Raw genomic sequence first — 21,835 nt, 5'->3', positions numbered from 1 at the left:
AAATAACACCGGTTAACATGTTCATTTCAATTTACTCTAGCACAAAGAGTTAAACGCATCACTTTGAGGTGTTTGTCAGCTTTATTGCTCTAAACACAATCCAAGGCCACGCAGGTGGCATTTGTCTTGCATTTGCACTAGAACAGAATGTCATTTGGCTTTTCAACTTGATTAAAGGACACAAAGAGAGAGAGAGCAGAGAAAAGAGAGATTCGGTCATTGTGTACTGTGGCAGATTGCACAGACAAGCCTTTTGCAGGCAGCGTATGTGCTCTTTGTATTCAGTCGTCTACCTGAATAAACCCACGACCATCCTTCAAGAGGAGCCGCATGCCATATACGCCGTCACGAACGCATCTACACACAAATACTCCAATCAACGGCTGTTCACAAACTCCTTTTGTTCCTCAGAGTTCCTCAAGAAAGACTGTCGCCTTGCTCAGAATTGGGTACTTTGCCATTATTGTGTTTGTTCAATAGGAAGCCCTCCAATTCTCTTTTTGGTCAGCTATTTCCTTATTTTGTTTTTGATTACAGGGTTGCTAAAGGTTCCTGGCTGATTTGGCCCTTGTCACACAGGGGCAGCACCAAGGTCATTACATCCAGATGTAGAGCATCTGATCTAACTTCTTTTATTATCTTTCTTTCTCTAGGTGCACATTCCACTTTGTCTAGTGTGTCTGTTAAAAGGCCCACCTACTTGGTGTCGCTGTGGGGGCCAAGACAGGCAGCCGTCGCGCTGCATGCGAAATGACTACCATACCCGAGTGTATTCACAGCTGGTGGGGTTCAGTCTATTATAAAGACTATCAGAGAGCTACTGAAAGGTAACACTAAAATAGCTCAATTTCAATGACAGAACTTGCATCACTTATTCAATACTTTTGACAATAACACTGTTCTAATGTCACCTAAGATCTCTTCACTGGCACTTTTTACATGTCTTTAAAATAAAAATAGAGTTGCAAAGTCATCTTAAAAGTTTCAAGCGGCACTCCCACAGTGCATTTGATGAACATTTGATGGATACTGCTCACAAAAGTGGAAAGTACATTCTCAGTTCTTTAGAAATACATTTACTTTTTGATTTTAGAAATCTTTTATTCTACGCAGAATTTCCACTTGTTTTGCAATTTTTTTTTTAATGTAAATGTTAGTCTATCATTGTGGTGTCAATATAAACCCATCCCTAAATGTCACATACAATAATAATAAATAAAATAAAATAAAATAATAAAATAAAATAAAATAATACATATTTTTATCAAATAAATAAAAGTTTTACTGATTTTCCACTTGAAATGTCTAAAAGTCCTTCAAGTAAGATTCAAGTACTCAAGAAAAACACTGCATTTAATTTCTCCAACTTAATTATTTTAACAGTTTATATTCTAGCTTACTGGATTGCTTTAATTAAAGTTAAAAAGTTTAATTAAAGTTAAAAATAAATGAAAAAACAAAAGCTTATGATCAAGAAACAAAGTCTTAATATTTTATGTAGTGCTGCTTCTTTTTTATTTTTAGTCAGTTTATTTTTAGTATTTTTAAGAAACTTTTGACATCCATCTTATATTAGTTTTGCAAAATGCTTGCCATATTATACCTGAAAAACAAGAAAAAACCTTATGAAGTATATGATTTTTTTGCCATGTGGTTGGTCGTACAATTTGGTCGGATGATCCAACTAGGCGGTGTTTGTCTAGAATATGCCGTATAATCAAGGTCTGGCGGTACGAGATTGCCCTAAGGGTGAATTTTACAAGAATTTTTAAGTGCATTTACTCACAGCAGCAATGCACGATTTATTCCAGGCACAATCGCTAAAGGACCAGACATCTGTGGAGCTAGTACTTCTATTACCCCGTGTTTTTATGCTTTATAGAGCTGAGGACTTCAGAAAGGTGAAGTGAAGCACCTCAGCATCCAGCCCTGCTGCTCTCGCCTGTTTAATAACAAACATATATCGTCTCCTCCATTTCCGAAATGGCGGCGAAAAGGCCGTTAGAGACTGAAAAACAGCCACACAAATTAAAGATACCGTTAGGTGTAAAAGCGTTTTTTGGGCTGCGGTCTCCACTATCTGCACCCACCATAACTGCCACGTAATGACCAGAGTGATGTACTGCCGTTCGGTCCCAGCGTTCATTTCCTACAAAACTACTCGCATGGCTGCACAACACACTGTAAAACAAGGCCTTGGCTCAGAATACGGCGAGGTCCCCTCAGCGTTTGGCCTTTGCTTTTATGGACGGACATGATAAGGACTGTAAAAAGGAAGGAGAGATTGCTCATCAGCGAGGCAATTAATCAATTAGAAAGAACAGATCGATCTTTCTCCCCCCGTCCAGCCTGGCAGGCTGACAGCACTCAGGTGTAATTAAAATTGTAACTATTGACAAATCAAGATGGATGGAGGACCACCAAGCCACTTCGCTTCTGAGTGAAAAGCCAATGAGAATGAATGACCATCGTTTTACGCGTTCCACAGGACATCTATATTTGTGCCAATCTGTCATCTTCCTTTTGCTGGCATTTAAGATTTTGTTATTAGAAAACGAAATGGTTTTTAACTAACCTCACTCTAATTTCTAAAAATAGGGCACAATGTACCGTATTAATATGAGGGAAATGTCTGTAAGCTTAATGGACAATATCCTGGCAGAAAATTGCCACTAGCTTTTCCATTTCTCCAGCTCTTGCAGAAATTCTCACAACCCTTTGCAGTCCTGATTACTGCAGTTTTTTGTCCACAAACATCTAATTCAACCCATGCCTAACTAACAATAAAACAGTTGCAATAAAAATTAACCCACCGGAGACTGCAGTACTTTACAAATACAAGCTTTTCTGAAGATCCAGGACTTTATAAAAATTGCATCTACACCAGGTTACTGGTGTATCACATATTAAAAGTGATAATGTCAATATATAATGCAATATTTTGGTATGTCCGGTGCAAAAAAAGGCAAAGCTTATAAGCAGAAGAACACCATCTCCATTCAAAAATGAAGGTGGATCAGTCCACCTAGCAGGAAATGGAAATCTTGACTATATGAAGGACATCATGGATTCTTTGAAGCATCAGGCCAAAAATTGTGATGCCTTTGGTGCAAAGATTGAAGCTGATGATCAATGGACATTCCTGCAGGACAAAGTGTATATCCAAATCTACTTATGTTTGGTTCAGAGATCAGTCACAGAATGTTCTTGAGTGGCCTGTTCAGCCTCCAGATTTAGATCTCATTGAAAATATATGGTTAAATTTAAAGAAAACAATGGCGAAGTGAAAACCCAAAGAGTGATCTGAAAGCTTTTCAGATGAAGAATAGGCCAAAATTGTAGTAGAGAGGTGACAGAGGTGTTATTTTAACAAATAAAAGATTCTCCACCAAATTTGAGAGTTGAGAGTTGAATAATTTTGAACATGAGCATTCACAGCCAATTAGATTTTTTTCCCCATTATTCATCAACTTACATTCTCAGAATCACTCAAATGTGTATTAATAAACTTTCTCTAATAGTTGTACTGATGCCTTTGTTGAACTGTTTTCACAAAACTTTGTTCTCTGCAGCAAAATGCCTTACAGGTCAATGGTGGTTGAATAATTTTGACTGCAACTGTATGTAGTGTTTTGCGAACATTCTCATTAAAATGATAGTTCTCCCAAAAATGAAAATTACCCAGCCTCAAGCCATGTATATGACTCTCTTCTTTCAGACAAATTCAGAGTTATTTAAAAAAATATCCTGGCTCTTTCAAGTTTTATAATGGCAGTGAATGGCTGTTAAGATTTTGAAGTCCAATAAAGTGCATATATCCATCATAAAAAGTACTCCACACGGCTCTGGGGGGTTAATAAATGCTGTCTGAAGTGAATCAATGTGTTTTTGTAAGAAAAATATTAATATTTAAAACTTTATAAACCGTAACCTAAAGCTTCCACTAACTGTACGTTCACTAGAAAGTGGCGCTCCAAGTGTAAGTGTAAGCTCCGGTGAGAATACAATACACTTGTGAGAAACAAGTTTTGTTCAGGGTTGCCAGGTTTTCACAACAAAACCCACCCAAGTGCTACTCAAAACTAGTCCAAAACTAGCCCAAACATGTCTTAAAAATTGCGTTCTGGCGGATAAAATACATGTTTTTTACATTCGCATTTAAGTGGCTAAAATATGACGCTATTGGGGTCGCTTCAACCCGCGGACGTCAAAAACTAACCACGGCAACAGTATAGCTCAAACCGCGGACTTGGCAACACTGGTTTTGTTTACAGCCAAGGAAAACCAATCTCCTTTTGGCTTAAATCAAAATTCTCCAACATTTTTCTTTACAAATCCTTGTCTCTTCTCTGTGCTTCCACATTCATCACTTCTCATCAGTGTACTTATGTCAACGTTGGACTGAAATATGAAATGGAAAGAAATGGAATTTACTGAATTACAATTCAGATAGATTTATTTATTTACTCATTCAACATGAATCAAAAATGAAGTGTGCTTCCACTCTCATCCACAACTTTCAAACAAGTTTTGTCACATCAACAAGTTTTGCTTTTTTAGTTTACAGGCATATGAATTTCTTTGAACGTTCAGTTTATTTAAATCATTTGAACTGGAATTGGAGTTTTTCACTTCAAATCTGAGCGGCAACCTTGTTCAACTCAGCTAAAGCAAAAGAACACATCTCAGAAGCTGCTGGCACCAAATCTGATGTGGTGTTTGAAGATTCCGGCCACTGTGTATCACACTGAAACATTCTCTCTCAAAACAGTCAGAAAGAACATCCAGTTTGGGAAAAGCTGAGACTTGTTAGAGCAGAGCTTTGGATCTTTATTTTATTATTATTTTTCAAGAGGAAACTGTCTGCTGTTCACAGTATGAAGAAGCCAGAGGCTTATATTCAAGGGAAAGCCGAAGGAACAACATGCGCTGAAGCTAAGCAATCCGAAAGTCTGAACTCAGTCTTTATGTTGAGATGTATACAAAAATGCACTGTGGGGTAACATTTTAAAAGTTTTTGTCTCATAAGCTTGCCTAAAATACATTAAAAATGTATTACTGGTCCTTCGGAAATCATTCTAATATGATGATTATTTTTAGCTAGGTAATTCAGATTTTCGTTTACCATGGTTTCATTGGTCCCTACTTGAATGAATGATTAAATAAATTAATTAAAAATAAAATAAAATAAAATAATGCTCACCAAGGCTGCATTTATTTGGCCTAAAATACATTAAAAAATGTATTACAATCTAAAATAACGATTGTGTATTTGAATATATTTTAAAATGTAATTTAATCCTGTGATGCAAAGCTTAATTTCTAGCAGCCATTATTCCAGTCTTCAGTGTCGCATGATCCTTAGAAATCATTCTAATATGATGATTTTTTTTTTTAGCTAGGTAATTCAGATTTCTGTTTAACATGGTTTCATTGGTCCCTACAAGAATGAATGAATGAATGAATGAATGAATTAGAAATAAAATAAAATAAAATAATGCTCAGTAAGGCTGCATTAAAAAATTTTTTTTAGCTAGGTAATTCACATTTCTGTTTGCCATTGTTTCATTGGTCCCTACATGAATGATTGGATAAATAAATGAATTAAAAATAAATAAAATAAAATAAAATAAAACAAAATAATGCTCACCAAGGCTGCATTTATTTGGCCTAAAATACATTAAAAATGTATTACAATCTAAAATAACTATTGTGTATTTCAATATATTTTGAAATGTAATTTATTTGTGTACTGCAAAGCTGAATTTCCAGCAGCCATTATTCCAGTCTTCAGTGTCGCATGATACTTCAGAAATCATTCTAATATGATGATTTTTTTTATATAATCAAAGTTGAAAAGGATTATTATGCTTAACATTTTTCTGCAAACCAAGATACATTTTTTTTCTGAATTCTCTGACAGATAGTTCATTTATTTGAAAGATTTAGCAACTGTTTTACCTTCCACTAAAAATTCCTTCTATAACACAGAATAAATGACAGCAGGGAGCATTTGCACACAAACCTGATTTTTTTGCGAATATGACAGGAGTGATATTCAGAAACCTCACCTCAATTACCTTGGGGATTAGAGAGAAAGATTTCAGTGACAACCTGTGGCGCATCGCAAATAATCGTCGGATCAACAGTAGAATTTGAGAGATAATCACCTCGTTGAAGAGACGACAATGACAACAACAAAAAACAGATTATCGCAACATGCGTAAGCACCGTTGGTCATCCAAACACAGTCTAAGGTGATGAAAATGCCAGTTTGTTTATAGGCACACTGGCATTTTCCTCGCCCCCATCTGCTAGAATACGCAAAACAACAAATGTGTTCGTTCATCAAAGTGAAGCACCCAACAAATCAAAGTTAGGGCAATTACACTCCCACATCCCTCTTTTTTATTTCAAAATGGCAACAGCTGTTTTCTGTGGTCCAAATTGCACTGTAATTTCATGAGGAGCATATGGTTACAGTTGATTAATCCAGAAGGAAAAGTGTTTTATTATTTCCAAAGGCGGATGGGTAAATAAGCCCTCAAAGGGGCTGGAGAAAAGAGGCGGAGAGTTTCGGAAACTAAGGCGTGTACCCGCAGGAATTGATCGGGGGTCTGGGCTTCCTCTAGCGAGTGGCTTCTGCTCCGTGGCATTGATTGATGAAGCCCCTCTGTGCTGGTGAGAGGTGGCATCTTCATGGAGAGAGTGGCAGGCGCCATATGCTCATTGCACACACTCAAAAGTTGCGTGCTATGTCACGCTTAGCATATAGACTAATCTTAGCGTAGTGTGATGGAAAGTACACGCACACTTCTATCAAGTGGAATCCAGAAGCCTGTGAAGTCTGTCACAACATCTTGGATGTCTACAGTGTCACTTTTTTACTTAACAGTTAAACAGACGCTCTTAACTTGCACTGACTTACAAATGACAATGCTACAACAGAAATTATTCATCTTAACGAGAAAGTATCAGGAGATGTGCTGGAAAACAAAGTTACAAAACTGTCTGGAAAGATACAAGTTAATACAGAGATGCAAGTGTGACAAACTTGCAGTGAAACAACAGACAAGGTTTATTTTGATTAGCTATAAACAACATAACCGATTTTAGCCATTTCACTTACTTCCAACTGCTAACTCTTCAAAGATGTTTTTGTTGTTCCAGTTAGGTAATTCAGATTTCAAATTCAGTTTGCCGTGGATTCAGTGGTCCCCACATGAAAGAATGAATGAATGAATTTTAAAATAAAATAAAATAATATAATAGGTTCCATTAATATTTTTAATTGGTTTAATTGGTGTAATTGTTTTCACTTCTTTTTAGTTAAAGTTTTGTGTGTTTTGACATTTTTTATTAGCTGAATGAATGAATTTTAAAATAAAATAAAATAAAATAAAATAAAATAAAATAAAATAAAATAAAATAAAATAAAATAAAATAAAATAAAATAAAATAAAATAACACTTTACATTAATATTTTAAGTGGTTTTTATTTTTATATTTTTTGTTTTCCTTTTTTTTGTTTAAGTTTTTTGTGTTTTGACATTTTTATTAGTTGAATGAATGAATGAATGTTAATAAAATAAAATAAAATGATTGGTTCCATTAATATTTTGAATTAGTTTTTATTTATTTATTTATTCATTTATTTATTTTTTAGTTTTGTGTGTGTGTGTGTGTGTGTGTGTGTGTGTGCTTGTTATGTATAAATATAGTTATAAATATGTATAAATATAGTATTTCAATTTTATTTATTTTAACACGTTCAAGTAAATGAAAATGAGAAATGTTGCCTTGCCAAATTAAATTTATTTTATTTTAGTTAAAGTTTATTTAATTTCAAGTAACAACTGTTTTTGTTTTAATTTAAGCTAAGGTTTTGTGTGTTTTGTCAATTTTAATTTTTTTTTTTATTTGCTTTTTATTATTATTATTATTAATATTATTTGTTGTTGTTGTTAAATATGTATATATAGTTCTTATTCATTTTTTATTGTATTTATTTTAATACAATAAGTTCAACTAAAGGAAAATGAGAAATGTTGCCTTATTTCATTAATTTTACTTTAATGTAATTTAATTGTTACATTTACTGTATTTTATTTTAGATAAAGCTTATTTTATTTCAAGTAACAGATTTGTTTTGTGGTTACTGTTTTAGGTAAGAATTTGTCTTCATAATAGAAAAGAAAATAGAAAATTTATAAATGTTTAATTATTGGTAAACGTTCACACATATGCATTTAAATAAACAAATATTTAATATATGTATATAATCACACACACACACATATATATATATATATATATATATATATATATATATGTGTGTGTGATTAGTTTATTATTATGTTCTTACAATTTTATCAAAACCTCATTTATTTTATTCAGTATGATAATTTTACTATTTCAAAAAGTTTTTAAGCTTTCCAGTTTGCATCATTTCCCGATCCCCTCTGTCTTCTATTCTCTCGTTTCCTGTCTCCCCTCTCACTCTATCTATTAACAAAATGACAGAAATAACATCTAAAAAGGACAAAAATGGAACAAATTGGTCGCTGGAGCACTGGAATACACAAACACACTTCTGACAGCTCATCGCATTTTGTGGTTTGCATGAGGCCGTGCTGTGGAAGACGCGTTGCACCCCCTCCTTCTTAGAGCCGTGTGGCGCGTGTCTTGCATCGAGATCATTAACGCTCGAGGGAATACAGTATGTGGCATCATACCATGACGCCAGCTACAGGTCCAATTATTCACAAGAATTTTGAGATTGCTAGCCCTTTTTAACTCATAAACACACATGCACACAAACACACACACAAAACACCCCGAGGGAGCAGCAATTACAGGGTTCAGAGGTGGCATCTTACGCACAGGCCAATCTGATTGCATTTTCATTCCAAGTGCACGGCTCGCCGCTTAAGAGTGTGAGACTTAAAGGCCCCATGAACGACGTGTCACATGGCAGTCCACGCTCATTACCATACTGCCATGCGCTCTCTCTGACTTTGGTAAACAAGCCCAAAAGCACCTTGCACAGTCTCCACGCTTTGCATAATTGTGCTTTAAAAGGCCTGGGATTCAGCTGACTATTACACACTGAACGAGTACTTGAGTGCAGCGTTCTTGTGGAGGTACGTTCGTCTGATTTTCTGCATTAAAGGATTTAAAAGAGTTACGGGCTCCGTCGAGTCGCAGGAAATGGGCAACATTCCCGCAGAGGCTGGTATGTGGCGTGGATCATTCGAGGAGAGGTGTCTGAATGAGTTCAGATACAAGCGGAAGCATAAGGATTGCAGTTCCATCGGGTGCAATTTCTCTTGGATGCAGGTCAAAGAGCAAAGCTGTACAAATAAAAGTTCTTGCTGTCTTATTAAGAACATTTTTTCACTGTATACTCTGAAAAGACCAGTATCGATGGTCACTAGCAAGACTGGGTATTGATACAGATTTCTTCATGCCATTAAATTGTCAATTTAGGTTATAATGTCAGTTTTGTCAGTTTTACATTCTGAAAGGAATTCTCATGTTTTTGATATAAAGGGTTTTGCTAACTTTTAAGTAAAGTCAATATTCAAAGTTTTGACAACCTTTGCTTTTCTAGATTAAAAAAATGTTATATTAAAAGCATATTTTTCATCAACTTTTCAACCTGTTGTTTAGTTGTTCTTTTTTTTAACCCCACTTTTATTCATTTTTATAAAATACAACCATTTTCTACATTTGGTGGTTACATACTGATATAAATAGGAGTTAAGTTGTTCTTGATCTATCTATCATCTATCTATCTATCTATCTATCTAGTTTATCTAGTTTTACGTTTAACTCTAGTCAATATTTAAAGTTTTCTTTTCTATATAAAGACAGTTAAATTAATACATTTGAATTCACATTCATGTTAATGCTACTTTACATTAACATTCATATTTTTAGTTCAAATTCAGGATTCTTGATTCAATTCTGAATTTTGCACATAACCTAGTTTAGAACCTAGTTGCTCTTTATTCAGTCCATCAATCTATCCATCCATTTATTCAATAAACCATCGAAAAAAGGTTTGTCAAGTAAATATTCAAAGTTTGTCTTAATTTTTGAATTTTGCATTTCTAGATAAATGTTTTTTAATTTGAACTGTAATCTAATCGTAAAATTCAAAATGCATAACTGAAATGTAAAATTAATTCCTTAAATGTAATTTTTTTAAAATCAAAATTTTCAATTCAGCCCTGAATGGTGCAGAACACAATGCCTGTACAGAAATATATATATATATATATATTTCTGTCAAAGTTTCTTCAAGTTAAACCAAACTTTTATTTTGACAGACTGCTATAAAGACCTGTTTAAACTTTCTGTTTGTATATGATATGACAATAGTTTTTCTTAAATTAAGCGGTAAAATGCTCATGAAGTGACTCTCAGAGCAGTTCTAGAGATTTCAGCAGCTTAACAGTCACAGGCACTAGTCAATATTGCATTTTGATTTAAGTGTAATGACCTACTTTTGATTTATTCAACCAAAATTCCGCGTTATACAGTAAATTCCATTTTTATGACTGGATTATGTGTTTCCGTCAGCGTTTTTTGCATTGTGGTTTTCTGCAAATCATAAGGCCCTATGCTTGAAATAGCTTCTTTTTTTCAGATTAAAAGCATAAATGAAACATTCTGTAGATCAAACTGTTTGTTTCTGGGTACTTTTGTGACCAGCACATAGAAGGTTTTCTAAATAACTAGTGCAACTGGAAAAAGTTTATCCATCGCATCATGATGTAAACTAAATGGAATCTGTATTTGCTGCACTTTCAGTATTGGGCAAGGAGGTATTATAATAATGCTACATTATCCAGGTGTTCTGCTTAAGTGATTCCTGAAGATCCAACTGCAGGAGCCAAGCCATGTGGGAAGAACGGGGGCGGGAAAAAGCTTTCCATGCTGAAACGGTTGGGTGTGGCGATAGCATCAGATACACACAGGCTGTGCGTGTCATTGACTATCACACATCCTGAAATGCTATTCCCTATAAAGCCCCATCCTCCCTCTCATCCAGTTCTGCCTTGATTCAGGCCAAGCCTGATATCAGTGAGAGGAAGAAACCTGTAACTTCAAAGAACCCACTGCGGGCACAAACGCACTGTATGGAAAAGAGCCCAGCGTTGACTCAACATTTCAAAGCTTAATGCCTCCACAACAGAGTCGGCTAACATGCACCCACTAATATTCCTACACACAAGAGATCACAAAACGCTCCTCATTAGGGACAATTTCAGAAGCAAACGGAAGTTTATCAAAGAGCGATTGGAAAGATTGAGCCATAAACCAGGTCAGCTGGGGGCCAGTTTACACAACCTGAGAACAGCTGAGACTCTAGAATGGTCACTATGCAGACACCCCCATCGAGGCTCAAGCCATGAACCATCTGTCTCAGCTTGTGGACTGAATTTCCACCGAGGCAATGTTGCAGACAAGGGGCTGGTTACACAGCTGTGAACGTTAAAAATTTGCATAGTTATGACATAAATAGGCACTAAGATACAATTTATGCACTAGAAAATATCTGAGAGTTGTGCCAAAAAACTGTAAATGTAACCCAACTGATTAACAAAATATTTACGGAAAATAGGGTAGATTGATTTCCTTATGCATATCAGGTTTTAATCAATCAATCAGTTAAAAATACTTTTTTTAATTTTGCATACAGTTTCTTAATTTTACTTGCATATTTAAATATACTAATTATTACTTCTGTACATTGCATTTCAATTGAAAATGATATTTCTATATATTAAATTACAGATGTAATTTAAAATATAGATGTATCCTAAATAAATATATTTACACAAATTTACATGCAGTTCCTTAATATCATTTATATATTTAAATATATAGTTATAAAAAAAGTATAGCATATTTAAAGACATTTCCATAATCAATTTCCAGTGTTTAAATTCTATTTCTATATATTTTGACAGTTATGTGAGGTAACAAGAAGTTTTAAATACCAAAGAAAACTCTAAATAAATAAATACTTGATAATATTTACATATTTAAATATACTAAATTCTTTTTTTCATAACTATAGATTTTATCTTCATAGAAACAGTTTATTTACGTTGACATCTATCAATTATATTCTATCCATCCATCCATCCATCCATCATTCAATAAAGTAAATATTCAAAGTTTGTCCTAATTAATTTTGCAATTGAAAATTTCTTAAATTTAATTTTCAAATTAAAAGCTTTAACAAAAAATTGTAACAAAATTTTTTAACAGCCATTAAAAAAAGACCCTATGAAATATAATCTCAAATAAATAAATAAATAAATGCATTTATTGTTATTATTATTATTTATTATTATTATTATTATTATTATTATTTTTTTTTATTTTATTTTTTTTTTTCAGAAATACTGTGTTGTGTATTTACATTTTTTTCTGGTAAATAAATTCTGGTAAATAATTTTTCTGGCAAATATTCCTTAATTTTTTTTTTTAATTATGTTTTAATTGATAGTTATCAATTAATGGTTCCACATTTATTTATTGATTTATAACTACATAACTATACAATACAATCATGACTCCGGTGTGAACTTCACATCCCAATCTCAGAAAAGCCTTATAAACGCAGGTGCAACCGTACCCAGGTGTATTTTCAAATAAGTCAAACACAGTCACAGAGAATCAAGACACATCCAAGACATGCAACCGGAGCTAAGCAGGAGGTACGGCAAGAAAGAAACTGCACGGAATCTTTTATTTCGTTCTTGTAAGCAACCTCTAGCAGTCCCCTTATGTAATGCAACTTCAAAGAGCAACTGCAGCAAAAGTGCAGATTAAAAAGGTTGGAATACATTGAGCGAAAAACCCGAGTGCCCCTGGAGTGACAATAAGCACATTTCAGATGAAACGTGAGCAACGACAGCGAATAGCGCCACTGCATCAATTACACCCCTTCACCGGCACCCCTGAGTGCCCCCCTCAGCTCTTTTCATCTTCCTCAAACTTTCTCAAGAGTAAGATATTATCAGCATCATTAATGTTTTTTCTTTTATTTCTTCCACGCATCTTTTTTCTGTTTATTCCGGAGTTCTTCCTAATTATAACACTTTTGTTTGACGCTTAGCGTGTTTGCAGGTTTGTGTCACAGCCTTTGGCAACCCGGTGAAATCAAATGACAGCTGTCAAGCAATTTTTCAAGTTTAAATCAGTTGTTTTAGATGAAACCGTGGCACCAAAGTGCATCCCTACCACGCAAGCCTGGCACCGAAGCCGGATCCGAGTGAAGTCACGGCTTCAGAGGCCATGACTCAACTGACTAGAAGCATAATGCCTGCTTCAGTGGGCTCAGAGAGACCATTTAAAACACGCACCATGGCTAAATGCCTTGCTGGCACAGTCCTTGAACTTAGTATTCGGGTGTGCGTCGGTGTGTGTGAGCGCATTTGTCTGCATTCGCTGGCCACGCTTGAGTCCGTGGAGCTCTAATCACAAATGGATTTGTCCGAGCGTTTTAACGCGGCTTCTTTTCACGTCGCGGCTGAAGGATTAGCGTGTCTAATCATAAAACGAACAGATTGGTTGAAAAGAGCAGAACGCAGTGGAATAATGAATGTAGGTAGAGAAATTACACCGTGCTTGATTTAGCGAACACACTTTATTATTATCTGATTAGCAAGAATGAAAACTGTGATCACACGCATTTTCTCTCTCCGTCTCGCTCTTTATTTCTCGCTTTCATTTTCTCCCAAATGTATTTTTCTTTTCAAATATTTAGCATTTGCTGACGTCTGTGCTAGCACTCCAAAATGGATGTAATATTTTACCCTGGCGCTATGTATATCCGCTTCTTCTCTGCGGACTCCATTACACTTCCCTAGGTGAGTTGAGACTCAGCGAGTCATTAGGCTCTACGGGAAACTACGAAGTACCTGTCTGACAGAACAAGGCATTTCCTTTGTGACTCTATATTCTGCTCGCTACATTCTGGAGATGCTGTCGCTGAGGTGCAATTAAGAACAGACTTTTGCTTTTGCATCCCTATACATGCACAGATAAGGTGAAATATACGAGTTGGACTGAAGATATTTTGATATTTCCAATGGAAAATATGCTCCTCACACAACCTTAATGGCTTCTGTTTCAGTTTTTAGGATATTATTTACAAAAGCGTACAAAAGCGTACAAAAACACTGGCGCATTTCGCATCTAATACAATAACCTTTCACAGTAACCGCCACTGTTATTTATCATAAGAGGCCACCAGTCAAATATAATATTGGTTTCGTAATACCTTAATTGATGATGCCAACAGATAAACAGAAAGTGGTTACAGAGGTCAGATGAACGTTTGAATGCCAAACATTAAGCAGGCTTTATCGTACCTTAATCACTCTGGCAACAGTTATGCATATTTTAGAAGGTAATTTACTGTCATGCCAAAAAACTTGACAAATTCATGCAAAGCAAAACTTTTCTGATTGATGTGATGTATCAATTAAATTCACTTAATTGCTAATTAAAATTTCAAGAGAAGCAAAAGATAATGACGAAGCTGAATTAAACAGCAGCATTTGAAATGAAACTGACCTTACTTGGTACTTTATCAAAATAAATTAATAATAATAAAAATAAATCTCATGATTACCAGGGTTTTGTGCGTGTGTAAACTATGTTTTTTTGAGGAATATAAAGTTATGAATATAAAGCCAGTATTTATTTGAAACTTTATAATTCTTTATTTGAAGAATTATTAATGTATTTACTGCTTTTGTGTCACTTTTTTAAGTAAAATTACAATAAAAATGTATTTTTTTAAAAGAAGAAGAAGAATTCATGTACATAAAAATACTTCTAAGGGAACTGCAGGTATTAAGATTTGTGTGGCTTTATATAACGTAAATGGTGTTCTAACTGACATATGTAGTAGAAAACCCACAGAAGATTTACGTTATTTAAAAAAATCCACATCATTTATACATACATTTTATGGGGGATGCCATTATGAGGTGAAATGGTTGCTCTTGGTGAGCTACTGACACCTACCTGTTGCTTTTTTTTACCGCAACACAACTATAACAATAAAATACTGATACAATGCCACATTGTGTGGCCTTGGGTTGTAATTTTCAGTCGAAGGGCATCAAGAGAAGTGATGGAAGTCTTCACTGCTTTCTTAGCGATAAGAAGCGGAGAAAAGAATGGGAAGATGCCTGTGGATTAATTAAACTTCCTAAAGACCTGCGTCTTTGTTCTCTGCACTTCAGCCCTGAAGCCTTTGAGGCTTTTAGTAGACCACAGCTACTGAAAGAAACACTATATGCCATCCTGGCAGGATGTAAACATGCCAAAACTTGTCATGACGTTGCAAAGACTGAAGAAGTTTCTCAGCGTGGATTTCACTCGATGAAAAATCAATGGTATGGCATTTGGTTTAAGCCTACACTTATATCCATCGCCACCTGTAAGCACGTGGACTTAGCTGTGGTCAACATATCAGTTTTTTATTTTCAGAATTGTGTTGCGTTAAAAATAGCAACAGGTACAGTAGCGCCAGTGGCTCACAGAGTGCAACCATTTCAGATCACTGAAATAATGGCACCCCCCATAGTGCAAAAAATATATAAAACGATGTGGATTTTGAAATAAGTTACACCTTTAATGGGTTCTCTACCACATATTTCAGTAAAATACATAATTTATGTTATTTTAAGCCATACAAGTCTCAATACCCGGGGATCCCTTTAGCAAATGTATGTATCATACTTCATTTCTCAGAATGCTTTGACCTGTTGAATTTCCCTGCAATTCCCTCAATGTAATCCACTTCCAGTAAATTCCACTTCCAACCCTGCTGCACTCACACTAGTCTTATCACTTATCACTGCGGTGTCTGTATTATAAGAAAATATTTCCAGGTATCTGGAATATGTTTGGTCATGGGCTGAGTGATAAGCTCACTTTTGATTTGAAGTTGAGCCACTCATGCAGACCACTAGAGCAGTCCTCAGGGGGTAACATCAAGCCCCTATGAGCAATTGGTATTCAGGCATTGAAACGGCCTGAGGCACTGCCCAAGGCAACAGTATGTCCGAAGAAGACAGCGGCCCCCATCTAGACCCAAGCTGACCCGACAGGGAGTAAGAGGAGTGAGTTTCACACCTGCCCTGTTTAACATGGCGGAGAGGATTCAGGAAGAATGAGTAAAGAAAAAGACACTTAATCAATAGTTCCTACCCTCTGTCTTCTAGTTTTTGGGTGATTCGCATTTATGAAAAAGCAATGAGGGCTCAATGTGTCCGTTCATGCGAACGGGTTTCCTAAGTGTCAAGAGTAAGCAAGTTAACAGGCCATCGTTGAAATCTCATGGAGTTGCCAAGGTCAGACCCTATGAATCAATCCGTCAGTCTGGATTCACAAAAAAACTGCAATGTACCTCCAAACTTAAATCACCCTAAGCTGAACTTTTGTTCTTTGCCTAACTTTGTCGATGTTGGGAAAAGGTCAGGGGAGGAAAAGCCAACTATGGTTTAGATATATGTGCAGTATAACTGACAGAAAAAGTGCTTAACATCTGCCATTCTGGGTGTTCTCTGAGAAGCTGACAGTGCATCAACAACGAGGCCTTCGGTTAAAGAGCATCATCAAATCACAACCACCTCTAATCAATGTGTCATTACCTTCACTTCAAACTCCAAATGACATCAGATGTGAGGTTTTCTAGTTCACTGCTGTGCCGGCAATGATAAACACGCTCCACACCAAGTCCAGGTGAGTTACAGTTTCGTCTCTGCCATACTCACCAATCAAACAGTCTTCCTTGTGAAACACGTCATTTAACAGCATGCTAATGAAGCTAATCTACTGAAGTCAAATGATTTACGCACATGCCAATTGCCTCACCCCCTACTGGGTGTATTATAAAATGGTCTCGTTTTCTTGAATTACAAACACATAGTCTTGCTCTTGGCAAGGCTCTGCAGATCTACGGCTGTTTGTTTGTTAACTAAATGAAAGATCTGGTATCAAACACTCTTAAAGTCCCCAGGATCTAGTGAATGTGTTAGCCTTAAGGTTATCTATAACCTAGTGTTTTCCAAAACAATGACAAAATTCACATTTAGAAGATATAAGCATTCAAAACTCACAGTCTCTCACTTCCGCCAATATGGATCAATGGTTTTGATGACATCACACTGCACCAATCAAATGCTGTCTAGAATCTGAAGCTACACTATAAATAGACACTGAAGCTGTGGCTGAAATCGGTCACTTGTTTACAGAATTAGTGTTTACTGTATGGTGTAAGGCACGTAGTGCACTATGTAGGGGATAAGGAACAATTTAGTCTAAATACACTTTCCATTGGGGGCAAACCATTGCAGCACGTGGTCAGCTCAGGTCCAGAGACATGATACCACAGAGCCAATCATATGCGTGAGTCGGCACAGACCACAAAACGCATCCGACGTTTGCTTTAGTAACAGTTTCATATTGAATCTATTAGACAGTGGCTGTCATAAGCTGTCAAATTCGGCTTTACCAAGCTCAGCAGCTCTGGCTCAAGCTGTGATATAAAGGAAATGCTACTGGCTATTTAAAAAAGGATGGATCTGCTGTATATGTCCCGCCTTGTCTTCCTGTTTCAGTTGAAATTACATCAACACATAGAATAACGCTGCGCATTTCAAGGCACTTCAGTGGGCTTTTAAAAAAAGGTTCTTTATTGACATTGATGGTTCAATGAAGAATGTTTAACATGCATAAAATCTTTGCACTGCCCAAAAGGTTCTTGATAGTGGAAAAGCATTCTTTAAATTATTAAAAAAACAGTTCTTTTGAGAACCCCTTTTGAAACCTTTATTTCTAGGAGTGTATCTGAATCAGTTTAAATCATAACAAGACATAATATGTGTTTTGGTATTTGAGTTTAGTCCAATGGCATGTACTACCCAGACACGATGCAACTACTAAAAGCTCTTAATTTGACCTTTTGTCTTTATCAGCCGTGACATTTACTGATAATTTGCACCTTTGCTATGGCTCTTAAATGTCATGATGCTTAGTTTTTAAAACATAATTTCATTAAGTTGATGATTATCAGTGAATATCAGTGAAATTTGAATATGCATAATGCAAATATGCATACTTCACTACGCATGCAGTTCACACATACTCATTTCACACACTGTTTTGTGCCTGAAAAACAGCATGTGAAATGAGCAGTATGTTCGAAATGTAGTCGTAAAAATGTGGACAAAAAGTATACAGATGAGCTACTATTTACGGCGAGATACAAACTTGAGTATCCTATGAGGTCATGGGAAAGGCATTGTGAATGGCAATCAAGTGACACAACTGATGCAGTACAACAGAAACATGATGAATATAGTATGCACAGATTTCATTTATACTACATACATTCATACAATATAGACCACTCTAATTATAAAACTGGAAAGCTCAGTCCTCATTAAATGTAGTATCTACTCAAGCAGCATGAAGATGCAAGTTTGGAATATAGTGCATAGACTGCTTTAGTTGTAGAGCTTTTTGGAGCATTATAGCCTATGAACTTTTGCTGTATTGCAAAAATTTGACATAAGGATGAGTAAATAGGGCCAAGGGAATTTAAATTGTAAGGTGAACTATCTCCTTAAGGCTGCTAAACACTTATTTATGTAGTCCGTACAACGAAAGTAAAAAAAAAAAGTCCTCACGATTCTGCTTAGGTAATATTTTCCCACTTTATCTCAGATGGGGGCTTTTGCATTCTGTCAGTTGGGAGTTTCTCAATGGATTTTTCATTAAAACTTGGGCAAGATTCAAAGAGCTTCATAAAAGATGAGGTGGCAATCTGTTCTAATGATGTTTAGGTGAGAGTCCCAGACCCCAGGAACTTTCCCGGAAAACCTGGGAGAATAAAGACAATTAACTTGAACAAATCAACCAGTGCCACAGATCATTATGAAACGAGCAATAGATGTCGTGAGGAAAGGTTAGTATAACACACACGTTACTCTCGCTTCGTTTTCCTTCCGCACACATGCATACACAAACCGGTAGCCTAATCCTCCCAATGTGTAAGGTATCACTCTACTGTAAATGTCAGGTTAGACAGCATACACTCATGAATGATGGATATATGGCATGTCCTAGTTTGCCACGGTTTCCTCCCTAGGCAGCATTACAGAACAGCCTATTTCCCGATCCAGGGCTTAGTGTTTGCAGCTATCACGCATTCCCAACACTCCCACCTGTCCTTGAATAACAAATACCTAAGCAGCCCAGCTATGCTGGGAGAAAACCGGCAAACGGAGAGAAAGTTTCAGTAATACATTTTAGCAGCCTTACAGTATCTTGGAAAAAATATTAGAAAATATTACATTTTTTATGCACCTGTGCAGATATTTCCATTTGAGCCAGCATCGCCCACCCAGCAAATGTATTTTTTTTTTCAGGCATGCACGAGATTTGAGTATATTGCTTCTATCTTTTTCCAGGCAGAATGAACGGAAGCGACTGCTCATGCAAGCTTCTGTTGCTCGCCTGCTGTCTGCAAAATTTTGTCGAAAACAATTTTCCCTGCTTGAGGCCATCAGCTGAGAAGAGAGGCAAATTACCACAAGTGGCCAGTTAAAGCGCCTTGCACTCTGCATGCAGAGAAACTCAATGGACTACTTTCTGTCTTTTCAGTGGCATAAATCCACGCCAGATGGGGGGCATGTGCCTTCAAAATTAGGAAAAATCAAATTGTCAATATTGCCATTAAGGTGGTGAACAAAACTGTCCTGTGTTTTATTAATATGGACTCTATGCTCCTCATTGTGTATCTTTTATGTGTCTAGATAAATCAAAAGTTTAGTTGCATGCCTAAATGCACCTTTTGCAAGTCCTCATTAAACATCATGAATCATCCATCATAAAATCTCACATTAAGAGCACTGATAATGCACAGCTGATGAACATGCACCTTATAAAAACACTTTTCCAAGATGCCACCGATGAGCTCATTTTAACTGAGCTCTCTCGTTATGTGCAGTCATAAAACAGGCAAGGAGTTCATTAATTTTGATGGTTAATCTACAGTCTCATTAATTGGCTTTGGTTAATTTCACGGCCATGTCGTGTATAATTACCTGTGGAATGCACAGTTGCTGTATGTGGTTTAGACTTTAATACACTTCTAAATGCAGGTTATTATTGATTAGTGACTGCAAAGGGATGTGTCCTGGATATCTGGACATTTTAGAGGACTGATTTATATCATAATCTCATTACTTAAGGCTCCAAGATCTGAAATAGGTGTGTCAGATAAGCGAGACATCCAAAATGTGCAGTTTTAGGTTAGGTACTCCGGGATTGACAAGCACTGCTGTACAGTGTCTCCATGAGAAAGAGATAAAAGAGAAGAGAAAGAGAGCAAGCACAGAGCTGGCTGGCACATATCTCACGTATAAACGAAGATGGACTACGTATTTTGTACACTTTCACTGTTAAATGAGACTGTACTTGCTTAACTCATCTGTATGTGTTGTGATTTATCTTTAAACACAAGCTGTTCTTACTCCATGATCCTTTAAACTGTAATTAAGCCAAATGAAATGACTACCAAACTCCAGGGTTAAAACGTTACAGTCCCTCAGGCTCACTCTGCGTTTTTAACGGTCTTTGGAGACAGTTTATATGTTTATATCCAGCCTTTATACGGCAACTTAAAGAAGCGCTCTTTACCTTGTGCTGACGCCAGATGTAGGAGCACCGACAGCAATATTACAATCCAACAGGGTCTCTTTCTCGCTTTACCCGAATTCCCAAACATTGCCAGAGAGGCAGACGGAGAGATACTGAACGCGTTTGTCCGGCACGCCGGGTACATGTTGCTCCTCCACAGTCCAGCCACAGTTGTGCGCGTAATGTTCTGGAGTGTCTCTGGCGCGTCTTGTGCGAGGTCTTTGCGACTCAAGAGACTAATCCTTCACATTTATATCTTAAACTTCAATACTGTTTAACTCCGTTGAGTTTGTGAACAGTATGTTAAAACTTCAGTTTTAACAGTGTACGACTCCAATGCACAGAATAGACTTTTGTTCTTTCATCCACTGCCTCTACTCTCATTCATTCACTTAGTAAATGTCTGATCAATAAGTATATTCCCAATCCAGAGCGCAAACGCCTCACGAACTGTCCCCAGGATATGATTAGACAAATGACGTATCGCTCATGATCAATGACGCGGTGTTATTCACATTCCAGTAAACCAAAAGTAACTTCTGTTCCTGGCGCGTTGCTATTTGTTATCCCTAAGACGAGTCTTTTGCAGTGAAGAACCTCCCGTTCACTGAGTCCGCCCAGATGCAGAATAAGCTTCATTCGGTTTAAGTAACTTTCCAAGTCCCGCTCTAGTGCGCCACGGTGCCGTTTGCTCCAATCGAACCATGCTGCGCGTAAAGCCCCGCTGTGTACGAGGGTGCGAAACGGTGTTCGTGAGAGATCAAACTGTCATCGCTGAATGCCGCCCAGGAACCGGCCCGTTGCGTTGAAGATCTCCAGCATCATATGAGCAGCGGATCGGAGAGAGCGGTGAGCGCGGAGGGGGCTGACGCACGGTGCCACCGCGCGGTGAGCTCCAATAAGACACGCAGCGAGACAGACGGGCGCTCGCTGCTGAATGCACTGGAATGAACAGCCTAACAGTTATTCTGAACGGATGAACGGTCGCAACGACCTTTCAGTAACGTCTCAATCACTCTATGAAACAGCGATTAGGGGCTAAACTGACATGTCTGTCTGCGCAAGCAAGTCTGCTTGGTTGTGCATGTGT

The 21,835-nt window shown here is 36.7% G+C and overlaps 1 protein-coding gene across 6 annotated transcripts in view; it reads right to left on the bottom strand.

The window, feature by feature from the left end:
* The window catches only part of sdk2b (sidekick cell adhesion molecule 2b), a 375,983-nt gene extending 354,363 nt beyond the window's left edge, over positions 1-21,620 (bottom strand). For all 6 annotated transcript variants that reach the window (XR_007828797.1, XM_051123673.1, XM_051123676.1 and 3 more), the window contains exon 1: positions 20,746-21,620. Coding sequence is in view for 5 of the 6 variants with exons in the window: in XM_051123673.1 (XP_050979630.1) it covers positions 20,746-20,890 (145 nt within the window). In the remaining variant the exon portion in view is untranslated. The remainder of the gene's footprint in view (positions 1-20,745) is intronic.
* Between the last annotated feature and the right edge of the window lie 215 nt (positions 21,621-21,835).

The sequence above is a fragment of the Labeo rohita genome, chromosome 12, assembly GCF_022985175.1.
Source record: "Labeo rohita strain BAU-BD-2019 chromosome 12, IGBB_LRoh.1.0, whole genome shotgun sequence".
Classification (NCBI taxonomy): Eukaryota; Metazoa; Chordata; class Actinopteri; order Cypriniformes; family Cyprinidae; genus Labeo; species Labeo rohita.
The sequence above is the reverse complement of the archived record's forward strand: the minus strand, read 5'-3'. Positions and strand labels throughout refer to the sequence as shown.